Source organism: Dipodomys spectabilis, unplaced genomic scaffold, assembly GCF_019054845.1.
Source record: "Dipodomys spectabilis isolate Male_0828 unplaced genomic scaffold, ASM1905484v1 ptg000138l, whole genome shotgun sequence".
NCBI lineage: Eukaryota > Metazoa > Chordata > Mammalia > Rodentia > Heteromyidae > Dipodomys > Dipodomys spectabilis.
This window is the reverse complement of record NW_024870815.1, coordinates 8,886,845-8,905,618: the sequence shown is the minus strand read 5'-3', so window position 1 is coordinate 8,905,618 and position 18,774 is coordinate 8,886,845. Positions and strand designations below refer to the sequence as shown.

The following is an 18,774-nucleotide window of genomic DNA, read 5'->3' as shown; positions in this document are numbered from 1 at the left end:
CACAGTGGTCATGGGATGTTTATAGATACCCTGAAAACCTTGTTATCTTCATGACTTTACCTCTTCCCTCAATTCTCAGTATATCCCACATTATGATTCCTGGTATTTGCAACTGTTTCTTTTTTAATTTTTTTTATTGTAAAGATACTGTACAGAGGGGTTACAGTTACATGAGTAAGGCAATGAGTACATTTCCTTTCCAGCACTGTTACCTCCTCCTTTGTTTTTCCCCTACTATTCCTTCCCTCCCTACCTCCCCATCTCCTTCCTCCCCCCAACCCAGAAGTTGTAAAGTTCATTTCCAACATAGTGTCTTACATGTCTCATTGTTACAATGGCTCAATCTGAATCTTTGTTTCAGAATTTTGTTATTCTACAAATCTCCAAAAGTCTATCTGGTGGTAAACTTGGACTCAGAGAAATATCAAATTAGGCTGAATTACTACTCTGCGTTTAGAAGCGGCAAACTGAGGAAAGGAGGTAAGGCTGGTCCCAAAAGGAAATGAGAAACAAGTATTTCTCATTAACCACTAAACTCAAATATAAGCACTAGGGACCCAGCATGGAGGTGATGACTGATCAACTCTCTTTCCAATCCCTGTTCACATCTTGGTTGTCTTCGTTGTCTTCTCTGTGGGATGTGAATAGCAATGCTCACATTAAGGGTGTGTTGGAGCAGTCGCTATCAAAATAATGAAATAAACTAAGACAAGGTCTAGAGTACAGAATGCTTTCAATAAATACGTTCTGTAGAAGTTGTGTGAAGTTTTTATTAGAGGTGCAGAAGAAAGAGTTGGCAGACAGAGGGTTAACAACATTTAAATTCTGTCCCTGGTGGCATATTTACTCCCTTCACTTGGGAAAATTCAAAGCCCAGATTTCATGCAGTTCATGTAGTCAAAGGCAAATATAAAACAGTCAAGATGTCAAGTGCTGGTGGCTCACACCTGTAATTCTAGATATGCAGGAGGCGAAGATCTGAGAATCAGGGTTTGAAGCTAGCGTAAGCAGGAAAATCGATGAGACTTTTATCTCCAATTAACCATCAAAAAGCGAAAGCGAAGTAGTTTAAGTGGTAGTGTGCCTTAGTTGAGAGAAAAATCTAAGGGAGAGAATCAAGGCCCTGAGATCAAGCCCCAGTCCACGCGCGCGAGCGCGCACATACACACACACACACACACACACACACACACACAGTAAAAAGACCTTATGAATTGTGTGTTCCCAAAGCTCAGAAGGAGATAAGGCATGCAGACATGAAAAGAACAGAGACTTTCAGGGTTGTGTTTGACTGAGAACTAAGATAAAGAAAAGCAGTGCCACAGAAGGTTGGTTCATTGATAACAAAGAAAAGGACTAAAGCTGCATGACTCAACCATAAATGGCCTCCAACCTCCCCATGAATAAGAATTACGTATGAGGGAAAAGTTGAAAGAAGCAAAATTAGGCAAGGTAGTAGAGAATAGAAAACCAGCATCTACCCATGTTAATGGAGATCAAAGTTTCAATCCCAGTTCATTTACATTTCAGTGTGCTCAGTGAAATTGCAGCTGTGGTCCTGAATCCATCCTTAAGGTTTAAGAAATTCTCAGGAAACACAAAGCAAATACTTCAGAGAAAAGAAACCATTCTCATTTTCAGAAGGAGGAGGAAAGTGAATGCTGAAAACTGTAATTTGTTAGCCCTGAAAATGTATAAGGAAGATTGGTAAATATCTATTTAATAAACTCTTGGAGAAGAAAGCTACAAGGGCTGAGAATCCAAACCTTCCTGTGGCGCCCTCTGAACATCTTGTAATGATAAGATCCTTATAACAGGAAGTGGCGCTGTGGCTCAAGTGGTACAGCGCTAGCCATGAGCTGCAGAGCAGGGGACAGCACCCAGGCCCAGAGTTCAAGACTCATGACTGACCAAAAAAAAAAAAAAAGATACTTATAACCATTAGGAATGCCTGAAACAACATAATTTTTTTATTGTGAAAATACTGTACAGAGGGGGTACAATTACATGGGGAAGATAATGAGTACATTTCTTATCAAGCATTGTAGCCTCCTCCTTTGTTTCCCCTTCCTATCCTCCCCCCCTACCCCCTCCCCCCGCCACCCAATCCTCCTCCCCTCTCCCCCCTCCCCTCACAAAAGTTGTAAAGTTCGTTTTTGACATAACAACTTGTACATCTCATTGTTGCAATGGGTTCACCTGTATCCCTATTTAAACGATTTGTTTTTCCTCTTCTCCTCCACAAATTATACCGACATCAAATACAGTGAAAGCAGGGATTATACTGTGGGGGAGGGACATACAAAGCAACCAAGAAATAATCTTATAAATGTGTTAGAAACAATCACATGAAAGAAAAAAAAACATTTGAATACATATCTTAGGGTTCATTTCCCTAACATCAACTTATCTGACCTTTTCTGCTTGACTCAGACATATACTAGTTATTGCAAATAAGGGAAACCATGGGACCTATGTTTCTTTGGGCCTGGCTTACTTCACTTAATATAATTTTTTCCAAGTCTTTCCATTTCCTAACAAATGGGCAATGTCATTCTTTCTGATGGAGGCACAGAATTCCATTGTGTATATATACCACATTTTCTTGATCCATTCATCTACTGAGGGTCATCTGGGTTGGTTCCATATCTTAGCTATAATAAATAATGCTGCAGTAAACATAGTCGTGCTGGTAGCATTAGTATGGTCTTGTTTGTGAACATTTGGGTAAATGCCCAAAAGTGGGATTGCTGGGTCATAGGGGAGCTCTATGTGGAGTCTTTTGAGGAACCTCCATACTGCTTTCCAAAGTGTTTGAACTAGTTTACATTCCCACCAACAATGCAGTAAGGTTCCCTTCTGTCCACATCCCCTCCAGCATCTATTGTTATTAGAGTTCTTGATTATAGCCATTCTAACTGGAGTGAGGTGGTATCTCAATGTTGTTTTGATTTGCATTTCTTTTATGGCTAGGGAGGCTGAACATTTCTTCATGTGTCTATTGGCCATCCTTCTTTCCTCTTCAGAGAAGTTTCTCTTTAAGTCTTTAGCCCACTTACTTATTGGGCAGTTGTTTCTTTGAAGATTTGTTGTTGGGGAATTTGATTTTTTGAGTTCCAGGTATATTTTAGATATGAGACCCTTGTCCATTGTATGGCTAGTGAAGATCATCTCCCAATCCGTGGGCTTTCTATTGATCTTGCTAGCTATGTCCTTTGCCATGAAGAAGCTCTGCAATTTCATGCAATCACATTTGTCCAACCTTTCTTTGATTTGTTGTGACGAAACAACATAATTTTATTTCCCCTGAACACTCGGTAAACAAACAAACAAACAAGCAAACTCTCAAGAGAGAGGGCTATATGCTGGATACATATAGGAAGGGTAATTAAGTATCAATCCTCAGAGAGCTCCTTCAGCATCAAAAGGGAAAGAATAATGGAGGAGCTTCTTTATACGTTTCAACTCCTGCTCAGTTTTTCTTGCTTCTATCTGTTGCATCTTAATACTTTCTTAACACTCTCTTATAGGCAGCCTTAAGCCAGACACTGGGTACATAGTTCACTGGTAGAACATTTGTTTACCATATACATATATCCTCAGCTCCAGAAAACAAAATAAAGCAACCTTTCTGAAGCCAATAGAGTAGAATCATTAAAAACTCTCCCTAACATCCAAGTGAACAGCCCTGCAGTTTAAAATCCAGTCTGCATCTTTTTGCTTTCACTGAATAAATGTTTTGTTTCTGTATGTGAAATACATCTGTACATCTAATAATATGTCTTTTTTGTGTCCAAGAATACTATTTCTTAAACTTGCAATACATCTACAGCTAAACTGTATAAACCTCTGAAAGACAAAAATACCTTAATTATAGTCATCCTATTAGCCTGTTTCTAAATTTTGATTAAAAGAAAAGTTGATCTATTCATATACATATATTCTGCAATGTTAATGATTACTTTAGATATTAAAAACATTTCATTACCCCAAGTGTATAAGCCCTATAAAATTCAATGTTTAGAAGAATATTTTACCAAACTAGTATACTTTCAACTAAACTGTTAGCAGTGCTAGCCTGTTTGAAGTTATGCCTGAATGTTCCTTAGTTTATTGTTACTGTCATATTAAAACAAATATAATCAGATGTATCCAAACACTGTGCCCTCCAAACAGGGCCACTGATTACTGAAAAAACTGGACATTGATCATCTCAGGAGGATGTCTGTAAACAGTACAAGTTTAAATGGGATTTGTTCTTGAATATTCTGTAATTTAACAATAGTAACTTGCTGATAGGACGTAAAATTTTAATGTATTTTAAAGGCTAATTGGGAAAGTTTAATTAATTTTGAAGGAGGCAGTATAAAATATTAGCTGAGATTTATCAATAAGCCAGCCTCAGCCATCTGGGGCAAGGTTCTGTCTGTCTCCTACTCTGCACAAGGAAAGCCCCAAGGAGAGCTAAAATTGAGCTACTTAAAATTCTTTCCAGAAGGACAACTTTTAGGATATAAAAATTAGGTAGCTATATTTTTATTTAAATTTATCGTCAAGGTGCTGTACAGAGGGGTTACAGTTACATAAGTAAGGCAGTGGGTACATTTCTTGTTGAACTTGTTAGCTCCTCCTTCATTTCTCTCCCTCTTTCCCTCCCCTCCATCCCCCCACCTCAAGCTGTACAGATCATGTCCAACATAGAGTCGTGTGAGTATCACTGTTGCACTGGTTCCCCCTTTGAAAGACAATTTTTTTGTCATGAACGTTTCTGCGCTTACAAAACTAAAGGAGAGCTTAAGTACAGAAGAAAGGGTTTTAAAATGGAATGAAACATGAGGTTACCATGACAGTGACTCATCATAATGCATTAACATAGCAAACCACTACCCAGAAAGAACTAAAGCACAAACATGGGCACATTGTGAATCCTGTGCAAAAACTGGCACATATATACTCTAAGTCTCCCTCTTTTCCAGGAAAAAAACATAAATATTCAGATCCTCTCCTAGAAAAGGAGTATTCAAACCCTTCCTCATAAAGCTATCTATTACTATCATAATGTTCATGAAGTCTCCAGAGTTTACTCACCAAATGGAAATTTTGTTCACTATAGCTAACATGTATCTATCTTTCCTCCACAACCTTAGCAACCACCATTTTATTTTTTTTATCATTATCTTTAAGGGGTTTCCATACAGCATGTCAATTTATGAGTATAATGCATCTTGATCAATGTCATCCCCACCGCCCCTCCCCGTCTTTCCCAGTCCCATCCATACTCTTCAGTTACCTGATTGCAACAACAAATTTCAATACACTTTTCTTTTCATTACTGTGTCATGTTTGTAAATATTTATGAAGCACTGTAAGTAATTTCAATACATGTGTACACTGTGTACAAGAACAAATCAGGGCAATTAATATTTAAACTCATTTCTGTATATCCTTGGGGCTTTTCTCTTATAAATCCTTTATCAAATATATAATTGGATAATATAAACTATGTCATCAGACCTAGTAGATTTATAAGTACTGAAATGATTGCATTGGTAATCAAAAGAATCTCCTCAAAGAGAAAGTCCAGGCAGACTAGCCTGGTTGAGATCTACAGCAGAGTCTGGTGTTGAACCCACCTTCCTTTTCCCAAGCAGCGGGCATCTCTCTCCCTGAAGGGAGAAAGAGTCACCTGGATGATAAGAAACTTTTTTACTCTGTTTACTGAGTTTTTCTTATTTCTATGCTATCTGCACATATGGTTATCATCTACCTGGATTCCTTAGCTCTTGTGAATGAATTTTCCTCTGTGGACTGTTTTTCAAGTTCCTATTTCTACAAGGAGATGAGTTCTGGGCAGCTATATTCTGCCATCTTCCTGATATGAGTTGGCTGCATTCTTTAAAATTGAATTTAAAATCTCCATTCATATATAGATTGAGGAATTTCTAGTATACTGGCAGTTTACATTTAAAAAACAATCTGTGAGTACATAGAAATGTAAAAGGCATATTACTGAAGAAACTATTAGATTATTTCAACTTTTTGATGAGAAAATAGAAAATGTTGAAATGGTGCAATGGTTCTAGAAATCTTTTCAAATATTTTAAGTACTATCAAATGGAAGAGAAAATATAATTTTGCTACTACAAAGTGCAAAATTGTGGTCAAAGATAGGATTTCCAAAACCGAAGAACTGGCTCATAAGCTGGACATTTTAGTAATTTCAGTTGTGTCAAAATGGAACAATATATCTGTTTGAAACTACTAAAGTCCCTTTCCTGGAAGTTTCTCAGTAAAGACTGATGACTTGCTAAAAATAAGAGAAGGACAGGTGAAGAAAAGGGAGTCTACAGTAGAAAAGCTTTTCTCATCCAACCATCCAGTATCATCTCCAATTATATGATTCTCATCACTCCACACATCAAAGTTAAAAGAGCAATAGTGCCCAGTCAGTTAAAATGATTCAGACAAGCTTAATCATCTTCCTTCAGCAGAGAAAGATGTACATCACAAACTAGGAAAGAGTTCTTTGAGAGAATCTGATTATTTAGTGAATTAATAGAACTAAGTCTCAGTGTCTTTATAATGATCTCCGAAAAAAATTAGGTGTGACATTTGCTGATAAGCAAGGAAAATATGTAAGTGCCAAGTTCAAATCACAAATCTGTCTAGATAGCTTATGAAAGAGATACTTTGCCAATTTATAATACAAAGACAGTATACATGTATACTTTAGGTACATGGTAGCATTGCACATATTTATGGAAACTGTTAAGTTCGTTGCATGTACATTGTAATATGTACATTGTAAAGTTCATCTTTACAAGAAAGTGTTGGTAGGTAACCTAAAGAGTGCTGATGTATTTAGTCTTTGGGGGGGGGGGACAGGTGGAGGGGTCGTGGGGCTTGAACTCTGGGCCTGGAGGTTGTCCCTGTGCTCTTCAGCTCAAGGCGAGGGCTCTACCACTTGAGACACAGCACCACTTCTGCTTTTCTGAGTGATTTATTAGAGGTAAGAGTCTCATGGATGTTCCTGCCAGGCTGGCTTTGAACTGCCATCCTCAGATCTCAGCCTCCTTAGTAGCTAGGATTACAGGCATAAGCCACCAATGCCCAGCAATGTATTTAGTCTTATTGTATGCTTCTTTCCACACTCTTTATCACTTTGATTGTTGTGTTCCACCAAAAGGCACTAATATATTACAAATTACACAAATGAATCAGACTTAACTGGCTATTCAGATAGGAGATGGGAGAGGATTTTCTCACTCTTCAGGTAAGAATCAAATTAGCAAAGTCCAACTTAATATCTATAGATTAAGAATTTTTAAAAAGTAAAAATAAAAGAATGTAAGAGACATCTGAACTAATTTTAGTGAATGAGACATAATTCTTTTCAAACTTTTCTGTACAACTGCTTTTAAAAGAATAAAAATATAATAAATAAGTTATCTTTTAAAAAAATCTGGAAGATAGATGATGCTATTAGGAAATTGGACTCAGAACTGTTTCAATGATATATTTCTCTCCAAAGAAGTTTCTACTATTATTTTTGATAGTTTATATAAAGGCAAGGATTTTTTAAATTCTATTTTTAAGTAGTTGTACAAAAGAGTTACCATTCAATAACGTAGTATATGAATACAATGACTCTTGATGGGTATCATTTTCAACTACCAACCACAAAATTTTTTCTATTTCACTACATTTTTCTCTCAAATGTTTCTATTTTTTCCAAGCAACGCAGTTCTCACTCCACATAGTCCTCAAACAGAAAAACAAAAGGTTTGTAGCTCACCCACCCTAGCTTCCCAAAACATCCTAGATATTATTCATTAATCACTCAGCTTATCCCTATCTATTTTGCTAAAACATCTGCTTTAATCAACTAAACTAAATATATCTCCTCTTATACCTGATTGTACAAAACAAAGAAAATGTATTATAAATTTTAGCACATCAAAACTGTATGCCATCAACAAAAGTAAATGCATAAATGGACACATATATCAGTGTGTATACAGAGCTACAGCAGTCTAAATGAAGGTCAAAAATAAATGATTTGGAGGCCTTCTGAATTAAGGTAATAAATAATTCAAGGTAAATTAAACAACAAATTAGAACAATGCTATGAAGTATAGCTTCTTTCATATCTAAACCAAATTTCCCATCTTGACTGTACTCTAATGAGATATTTATAATTCATCATATGTCAAAAACACATTTGCGTTCCATAGGTTCCCTGGTCATAGATCCAGATTTAAGCTCTTTAAATGTTGGGAATATGGTAGGATTGTTATTCAGAGAGATATTCTGCTGAAACTATTTGAGTTAGTTCTAATTCCCTCCTTGCTCTCATTACTCTATTGAGAAACACACGGTTTCTCCAGTCAGATGAGAATGAAATGCCTTCAGAAGATGATTCCTACAGACTGATAATATAAAATCTCACAAAAAAATAGTATATGCTTCCACCTTCTTCCTGCATAGAATGCCATCGTGAGGTGTGGATGTATAGCAATCATCTTGAAACAAAGATAGTAAAGCAGAAAAAGACTAAACTATGCATATAGGACATAACATAAGGAAAACCACTAGAGACTGCTTAAGAAAGAAGGCCAAAGTTATAGAAAAGTATGGTTAAGCCATTGTTGAGTGCTTTCTTGAGTTTATTTTTGTTGGATGATTTTGTTTGGGGAGACCATTTGTTTTTATTTTATTCTGAAGGATAAAATAATCCTTGCTTGAGAACCAAGGCAATGTAGTTTCACACCTTTAACCCTGTTACTCAGAAGATTGGGGTCAGGAGGATCACTGTTTGAAGCCAACCCAGGCAAGAAAATTGAGAGCTCATCTCCACAAATAAAAAAGCTGAATGTGTTGGTATGAGCCTATCTCACAACTATGTAGAAACATGTAGACTAGCAATGAACAATTGTTCTTTGTTACAGCGTAACAAATCTATGCCTTCTAGGGCTAAGAGAAAAACTGGTAAAACTGTACATTCAAAATGACAAAACATCTCTGAGATAAGAAAAATCTAAAAGAATATAAGATCATACCTTGTTTATAGGTTGAAAGATTGCTATTTTTAAGATGTCAATTCTTTTCCTGTTTATCTATAAACTCAATGCAATCCCAATCAAAAAACCAACTTGATTGTTTTCTTTAGAAAATAGCCAGTTGGTTATAAAATTGATGTGAAATGAAAATAACACATAAAAGCCAGAACAACTGTAAAAGAACAAAGTTTCAGAGTTACACTAAGTTATTTCAAGGCTTATGAAGCTACACTAATAAAGAGACTTCGATGCTAGTTTAAAGATAGAAACAGAGCAACATGAGAAAATAGAGTTCTGAAATAGATCTAAGACATATGGTCAATTGATTTTTTTACAACACCATAAAGACAATTCAATGAAAACAGGAATATCTTTTCAGCAAATAAGTCTGGTACAACCAGACATTAATATGAAAAGAATAACAAATCATGTCTTATATAAAACAGAAGATCTGAAGCGGTATTGTAACTCTAAATGTAGGTTTAAAAGTTTAAAAGTTGTAAAAGACAATAGTAAACAACACAAAATTTGATGAGACAAGAATTTCTTAGAAATGATCTTAAAAGAAAGAATAAATCAGAATTCATAAAAATTAAGCTCATCTATTCTTTAGGAGACATTAAGAAAATAAAAAGACAAACCGTAAATGAGAGAAAATATTTGTAAATCAACTACCAAAGAACTTCTACCCATAATACATAAGGAACCATCATAGCATAAGAAACCAATCATGTAGAGATGGGCGAAGATTTGAACAAATATTTCTCTAAGGGAAGTAAACATGATAAGTAAATATGGAAAAACTGGATGTCATTAGTCATCAAGAAGTGCAAATTAAAGACACAATGAAATACCCTTTTAGAACTATGTAGATGGCTAAAATAAAATATACTAAACGTATCAACTATTGATTAGCAGCAACTGGGACTCTTGTACACTATTGGTAGGCATCTAGACTGTTACAGTCTGAACCGAAATTATTTTGCATAACTAAATTTAAAAAAATTAATGCAACAACCACTTTTAGAAATTTTTGACAAGTTCCTAAAACATTAAAGTAATATCTATCAAGTGATCTAGCCCTTGCATTCATAACTAATTAGTCATGAGAGAAAAGGATATCATGACTACAGAAAGACCTGTACACAAGTGTTTGTAGCAGCCTCATTGGCAATAGCTAAAAAGAAAAATAAAAAAACAGCCTAAATGTTTATCAACAAGTAGACAAACTATAGCATATTTGTGTAGCAGAAAATTGTATGGTGATAAAAGGAATGAAGTACATGAAGAAATCTCAAAATATGACGCTGAAAATGGGAAAGCAAATGAAAATATTGCATACCTTACTGTTTGCTTACACCATAGTTCTAGAAATTGTGCTTGCCTGGGAATGAAGTCACAGGTGGAGAGAGAAGAATGGGAAGCTTAAAATGTGGGCAAGGTCACTTTGGGAATGATGAATATGTTCATTGCCTTGATTAGTAGTTTCAGATATGTATACTGTTCTAAAACTTCTCAAATATATTGTTTAAAATATGTGCAATGTATTGTATGCCAATAGAAATGCACATATGTACTTTCATAAAAGAAAACTGGGCACTGGTGGCTCACCTCTCTAATCCTAGCTCCTCAAGAGGCTGAGATCTGAAGATTGTGATTCAAAGCCAAGCTGGGCAAGAAAGTGTGTGAGGTTATTATCTCCAATTAAATACCAAAACTCTAAAAGTAGAGCTGTAGCTCAAGTGGTAGAGTGCTAGCCTTGAGCCAAAAAGTTCAGGGACAGTGCCAAGGCCTTGAATTCAAGCTCTAGAACCAGAACAGACAAGTGGAGGAGGAGGAAAGAAGAAGAAGAGGAGGACGAAGAAGAAGAAGAAGAGGAAGAAGAAGAGGAAGAAGAAGAGGAAGAAGAAGAGGAAGAAGAAGAAGAAGAAGAAGAAGAAGAAGAAGAAGAAGAAGAAGAAGAAGAAGAAGAAGAAGAGGAAGAGGAAGAGGAAGAGGAAGAGGAAGAGGAAGAGGGAAGAAGGAGGAGGAAGAAGGAAGAAGGAGGAGGAGGAGGAGGAAGAAGGAGGAGAAGGAGGAGGAAGAAGGAGGAGGAGGAGGAAGAAGGAGGAGGAGGAGGAGAAGGGGGAGGGGAGAGGGGGAAGGGGAGGGGTAGAAGGAGGAGGGGAGGAAGGGGAGGGGGAGGGGGAGGAAGGGGAGGAGGGGGAGGAGGATGAAAAAGAAGAACCACCACCAATATATAGTTTGAAAAAAAATCCTACCAAAAGTGCTCTCAAAAGCTTTCCATGTACCATATGTCATTTTACAAATTTGGAATATTTTCCCTTTAAAGTCTTCCTTTGGTGATCTATTTGACCAGTTTAGACTAACTATAAACGCTGCTGAAGGTGAAGGACACTTGAAAAGTTGCACTATAGATTATAATTCCTGGAGAAATGATTGCAGTTGTGTGAGGCGAATGATTTCTACATTAAAATATTTCTGAAATCTTCCTGGTTTAGAGTTCATTTAATTTTTGATTGTATACTTTCCATTGTAAACAAAAAGGGGGACAATCAAGATGCTTATTTTTTGTAGAACTAATAGGATGTTGAGAAAAAATGAGGATTTTAGAAGAATGGTTTTACAAAATGCTATATAAAAGAAGTAATTAACAATTGAGTAATTAGGAAACAATTAGCATGATTGTATTATAGGTCTGAGTCTTTCATAGGGTCCTAGAAGAATACTATGAAAAGCAGAAACTGTGAGTATAGGACCTCAACAAACAGTACTGTGGGAACGAGGAAACCTCATGACTGTGTTTTCCAGTGGTTATAAAGATAATGTTGACAAGAGCAACAATAGCAGGTGACAAGTTCATCTAACCTAGTACAACAGCTTTTCCTTGTGTCACTTAATCTGTACTGCGTCACCTTTTGTGAATGATGTGACTGAGGCATAAATGTACTAAATAAATGCATTGCTTTATTAGGGACTGATAATTATGTTTATGTTTATGTTTTACTAAGAGCAAAATGCTGAGATGATCTCCAACTGTAGTTCTTTTAATTCCTGAGCTATATCTCTGTGTATCATGGAAAGCAGATAAAGAATGACTGAAAGTAACATTAGGACCAACCATCCAAGTAATGTGTTTTTCAATCCTGTTTCATAATGTGGTTTTATGATTTGCCCCCTTTGCCAGCGAAAGCCCCTTATTGGCCAAGAAATATTATTATTTGAAGGTTTATATAATAGTTTACTATCTGTTCTTGGTGTAAATGATTTTAATACTTTAACTTAGTCAATTTTTTTCGGTCATGAGGCTTGAACTCTGGGCCTGGATGCTGGCCCTCAGCTCTTCAGCTCAAGGCTAGTGCTCTACCACTTGAGCCACAGCACCACTTCCTCAATTATTTTTAATGAAAGTCACTGGGCTGGGCCCAGTGCTGGTGGTTCACTCCTGTGATCTTAGCTACTCAGGAGGCTGAGATCTGAGCATTTCAGTTCAAAGCCAGCCTGGAGAGGAACCTTCATGAGATTCTTATTTCCAACTAGTCACCAAAAAGCTGGAAATGAAGGTGTGGCTCAAGTGGTAGAACACTAGCCTTGAGCATGAAAGCTCAGGGACAGCATCCAGGCTTTATGTTCACGCACAGGACTGGCACAAAAACAAAAACTTACTGTCCCAGGTGCTGGTGTCTCATGCCTGTAATCCCAGTGTACATAGGAGGCAGGAATCTGAAGTTCAAAGCCAGCTGGGACAGAAAAGTCTGCGAGACTCTTACCTTCAATAAACACCAAAAAGCTGGAAGTGGAACTGTGGCTCAAATGGTAGAGCACTAGCCTTGAGAAAAAAATCTCAAGGCGGTGTCTAGGCCCTGATTTCAAGCCCCAGGACTGGTGAACACATGTGCATGCACACACACACACAACACACACTCATTCGAACACATGTGCATGCACACACACACACGTACACACACACACAACACACACTCATTCGACATTTGTAGGAATCTAAAATTCTCCATATTTCATGCCTTCTCCACAAGCCTAAGAAACTACCAAAATCATTAAAGAATAACTTAAATCCCACAAAAGTAACTTAAAATAAGGACATGGTTTTTCTTTCTAAATGTGGAATAATCACTGAAAAGCAAGGAAATTGTCTCTTAATCCTGAAAAAGATGATATTCCTGACGTTTTCTTCTAAGATTTACCTGGGCATTTACAAGACCCAGGTCTTTCATTATGAAAACAGAGGTAAGAAAATATGTAAATTTTATAGCTGCCTTTGAAGATGATCTGTGCAACCAGAAGTTGATATTTCATCTTCTCATCAACATGATGCAGGAGGGCAAGAGGAAACTGATGATGAGCATTTAGTGTTAAAAGTTCAGGCCAAACTTAAGGAAAGCAGTAAGCCAGTGTGAGCCAACCACCAGGTCTTCTAAGTTCCAATGCCTTCTCCTCTTATCCAAGCTAGATTCTTCCCCCAGAACAAAGACAGTAACAAAGACAAGTCTACCTCTATGACAGGCTCTGAGGAACATTTTCTAGTAAATTACGTCCTCATTTGCACGGTCTTAAACTGTTATCGCTAGAGGGTAAAACCAGCTTTTCTCAAATACTAAAGAGGTTACTCTAAAACTGTGTTCTTCATTTTAAAATGCAGAACACAACACTTGAGGATATATAGAGAAGTAACTGGTGTTTGCACATGCTTAATATCTCTTGGGGATTTTTAATCAAGAAACATTAATTGAAGCTCGGTCGTTGCATTTGAATTGAGATACATGGATGTCCCTTTTCCCACCGCTCTCACTGACTGCATTAGTTAACACGCAGAATTCTCCAGTCTCATGCTCTTGTACAATGGCTGCTACTGAATGCAGGATGAACAGACAGTGCTGGATTTATATAAGGGAGAACACAAGAAAATCCTTATCCACAAAAGGTTGCTTCAGAATTAGTACCAGCATCCATTGTTTTGGAATTACCAAAAAAAAAAAAAAGTGAGAACAAAGTTGCTTGGTGAGGGAAATGGTCCTTAGGCTAGCTAAGCAGAGCCCCTCCGTGTTTGCAACTGAGAAATCAAAATCTATCCAGGGACGTAGGTGACTTTCCCATAATAATGCAATGAGTACAAAACAGGTCATAGATGCAATTCAAATGTGTCAACCTCAGGCCTCGTGCTGTTTCTACTTTTCCTTTTATTTTTTTAAATAAGATTTTTATTGTGAAAATGCTGTGCAGAGGGGTTACAATTGCATGAGCATGGTAATGAGTACATTTCTTATCACGCATTGTTGCCTCCTTTTTTCTTCCCCTACCATCTCCACAACTACACTGCCTCCCCCCTACATTGTAGTTTGTTTTTCAACAAGTGTCTTGTACATCTCATTGTTACAATGGGTCAACCTGTATCCCTATATAAACAATTTGTTTTCTCCCTTCTGCTCCCCAAATTATACCATCATCAAATACAGTGAAAACAGGGATTATACTGTGGAGGAGGGATATACAAAGCATCAAAAAAAATCACACGGTACCTTATAAATACATTAGAAACAATAGCAAGAAAGACAAAAAACACTTGTGTCCTTATCTTGGGGTTCATTTCACTTAACATCATCTTATCTGACCTTTTCTGCTTGTCTCAGACATATACTAGTTATTGCAAATAAGGGAAACCACTAAGTAAAGTAAGCCAGGCCCAAAGAAACATAGGTACCATAGTTTCCCTTCTTTTCTTTTTAATTTCATATATAAATCCTTCTGAGGGTTGATATTTGAGATAGATATTTTTTTTTAATTTTTTTTAATTTTTTTTTTTGGGTCCGGTCGTGGGGCCTGAACTCTGGGCCTGAGCCCTGTCCCTCAGCTCTTCAGCTCAAGGCTAGCGCTCTACCACTTCAGCCACAGCCCCACTTCCGGCTATTCTTTTCTGCTTATGTGGTGCTGAGGAATCGAACCCAGGGCCTCATGCATGCAAGGCAAGTGCTCTACCACTGAGCCACCCTTCCAGCCCTGTGAGATAGATATTTTTATGTAGTAGTGGAACATGGTATATTTACAATAAAATAATTTAAAAGTATGAAACAACCTCAATCAGCAAAATAAATAGATAAATCAAATAAATAGTACTATTTGCCTTCTATTCATACTGAAGAAAAGATTTAATTAGAATATCTTATCTCTTCTTAGGGAAGGAAGAAGACAGTTCCTCTGAGTATGGGGGAGCCTCATCTTTGCTATAAAGGACCAGTACCTATGTGCTTTGTAGACAGAACTGGTGACCTTCCATACTTTACATTTGGTCTTCTATCGTAGGAAATAAGAATCTCATGGACTTTCCTGTCCTGATTGGCTTTAAAAGACTATCCTCAGATCTCAGCCTCCTGAGTAGCTAAGATTACAGGGATGAGCCACAGGCACCCAGTTAATAAGAATGATTACTTTAAAACGCAAGAAGGAGAGATCTGGGAACAAGAAAGGAAGGGCAAAAGCAAGAGAGAATGGATAGGGAAGAAGTAAAGGAGTAAAAAGAAAGGAAAGCTATCTAGGATTTCTGCTCTTTTATATGCTAACTGTGAAGGGATTAAGTTTCTCTTAAAACTTGCTTAAGAAAAACAAAAAGTGTCTGATTTCACTATTAGTGGTTTTGTAACCCAACACTTCACGTGGAGAATAAAAGGATTGATGTCAAAGTAGTTGCTATCTACAGAAAGGATTAAACTCTTAAAACCACAGAATCTAAATTTCTGTGATATTTCCATACTTATACAGATCTATTTTCCCATAACTTTCTCTCATAATTTTAATGCCTTGGTCGCATGCTTGTCTGAGAGGACACATTAGGAAACACATCACTACAGGGTATGGGTAGTTATCATTTGCCAAGGATATTTCAAAAGGCAAGAGTTCTCACATTCCCCAAGAAGACATTCTAGTTTCTGAGCAGGATGAAAATAAATCTCTGGAAATAATGTTGAATTAGTTATCACGTAGCAGCCTATTAGCTTTGAGAATTACAGTTTGGCATTTTTCTAGATCCTCAAAAGACTTAAACCTGTATTGTGTTGCCTAATATAAAAAGAAAGACCAGCTGGGCACCAATGAGTGAGCCAGGTACCTGTAATCCTAGCTACTCAGGAGGATGAGATCTGAGGGTCACGGTTTGAAGCCAGCAAGGGGCAAAAAGTCCCCATGAGATTCTTTACCTCTAATTAACCACTCAAAAACCAGAAGTGGAGCTGTGCTCAAAGTGGTAGAGCGATATAGCCTTAAGCAAAAAGAGCTCAAGGACAGCACCCAAGGCCCTGAGTTCAAACCTCATAACCAGCAAACTAAAAATAAAAAGAGGAAATGGCAAGAAGATGTAACATGGAGGCCCCCGAAGTACAATAAAATGATGGCAAATTAGGTTTGTTTTGTTTTGTTTTGTTTTTTGAGGATTTGGGGTGTTTAAATATATTTTAATTTGCTTTATTTGAAAGGACTTAACATAAAGGTGTGTTTTTGTGGTCCTGATGAGTTAAATGCAAAATTAATATAAATCTGGCTTCCTTGATTTGTATAAAATCAAGGAAAGCTTCATGCACAGAGATGTAGAAAAATCATTGATTCACAAAAAAATTAACAATTACGTAGATAGATTTCTCATTACTAACTTTGCTGCACATTGTTCTTTAAGGTTCTAAGAGCAAATTATTTCTAACCTCTATTTTTCCTTGTAAGTCAGTACACGTTTTAAGCTGCCACTAAAGACTCTCTAACTTACCAAGTTCAGTTCACTCTGTGGTTTTAAGTTGGGTACTATAGAAAAACAGCTATAATTCTTGCTAACCAGAATGAACATCCTCAGTTAACTGCTACATTTTCACTTATCCACTTTGGGTGACTAGGCAAGGATCTGGACCAGAACATCTTAGACTAAGAAGAGCTAGAGATGATCATTAAAATACAGATTTCGACATCATTCTAGTTTATCAGACCTGAGGTGGTACCTGGGAGTTAACACTGTGAAGAAGAAAGAACACCAGGTAAGTCCAATGACAAGGTGCTTTGAGGAAGCGCTAGGGGAAAAAAATCATGCTCACTTGGGAAGCTGAGACTGGTCATGTCACCTGTGAGAACCAAAATAACTGTCTCTGAGAAAGATGACAACTTCAAGATTTGGGTGTAAGCACATGACCTTTGAGTGTGAAAATAGCTTGCTTAATTAAGCCCTAGAAAAAGCGAATTTCCCCTTGGCATCTTGCAGTCTATAGATTGTTAGTACCCTTCCCTTCTCTATCATCTGCCATGAACCAGATTATAACCAACCAGATTTACAGTGAAGAGTCATCAGGGAAAGGTATTCTTTACCTTACTCATGTATCTGTAACCCTTCTGTACAGTATCTTTACAATAAAAATATACGAAAAAAGAGTCATCAGATTGAGGTGTATGCTAGTAAAATTGAAAGCATTTTAGCTAAAAAAAATTGTACAAAAATGATTTGAAGACCAACAGTGATAACAGAGTTGGAGAAAGAGCCTAATCCTGGGGTAAGGCCAAGATCCTGACCAAGTCTGTAAGAGCGTAGTGGGGAGAAGGCAGAGGAAGCTCGGCTTTGCTACTGTGTCAGTTGGTCATTCTATGCAACTGCCCCGATGGGCATTCCGGTCCACTGAGCATGCCCAGTTTGTGTGACTGCCCTTCACCAAATAGAACAATCAACAAGATCACCTAAAGGCTTTACCAACATCAGGCCAGTAAAGTGACTCCTGAAACCATTCCTAAATTTGTGATCAATGGACCCAAATTTGGGGAGAGGATTTCCTCTGATCTACAAAAACAGTTTGAGTCCTAGTCTCTAATTCCTTCCTCCTCAAGTACATCAAAGGAACAATATTTGGTGAGATGCAGCCATTTTGTTGGTCAGCAGGAGCTCTGAAGCCAGAAAATGTCATAGTAGAAGAATTCAGCAGCAGCATCCTCACCAATAAACCCATCACTGAAAGCTCCCAGATCACCAGGCCCATCAATTGGAGGAGGGACATTCATTTAGGGAATCTTATGTGAACCTTATATGAAGAACTTGCCAACTTGCTTTGTTGATTTTTTTTTTAGCCTTACTATTTCTGATACTTAGGTGCTGTCTCTTAGAAAGCCTAAAACAGCCAGGACATAACCTACAGCATGGAAGAAACCACAGGTAAGTATCACTACATCATAAGGAGTTAGGATTCTGCTGTGTGTTTTGTGTCTGTGTAATCCTAGGCCTATTACAGTTTTGTTTTGTTTTTTGGGGAGGGGTGTTCATGTGTTATTGTGGAAGGTGAAGGCTTGTATACCTCAAAGATGTGTTGAAAGGTTAAAGTTTGAGGCAGTGACCACCACGTGTTGCTTGTTTCTGTCTAGCAAAGCAACACGTGGTGATAATCAAAACACCTGGTTGATTGTGTGCCTTTATAAGCCCTGCAAATGTTTAGATCGGGGCTCTCCTCCTAGGCTCCGCTGTGTCGCAGTGTAGGACGAAGCCCGAGCTGCAGCCCATTTAAATAAAACAGCTGTAGAGTCTGACCCTCGGTGGTCTTCTTGTGGGGGGTCCTGCAACCTTGGCATAACAGTGTGAAATATTTTACTAAAGAAAAAAACCATTTCTCTCTTTACTTCAAAATAATAAAGCCAGGTTGATTGTAAAAGACCAGTAATAAAACATCTGCTTTAAAAATCTGTAATC

General features: G+C 37.4%; 1 protein-coding gene across 1 annotated transcript in view; it reads left to right on the top strand.

Annotated features, from left to right (window-relative positions):
• The first annotated feature begins 18,230 nt into the window (after window positions 1-18,230).
• Window positions 18,231-18,774, top strand: part of Mroh2b (maestro heat like repeat family member 2B) — a 70,414-nt gene continuing 69,870 nt past the window's right edge. Inside the window, exon 1 of the mRNA XM_042690532.1 lies at window positions 18,231-18,246. Coding sequence (XP_042546466.1) covers window positions 18,231-18,246 — 16 coding nt within the window. The remainder of the gene's footprint in view (window positions 18,247-18,774) is intronic.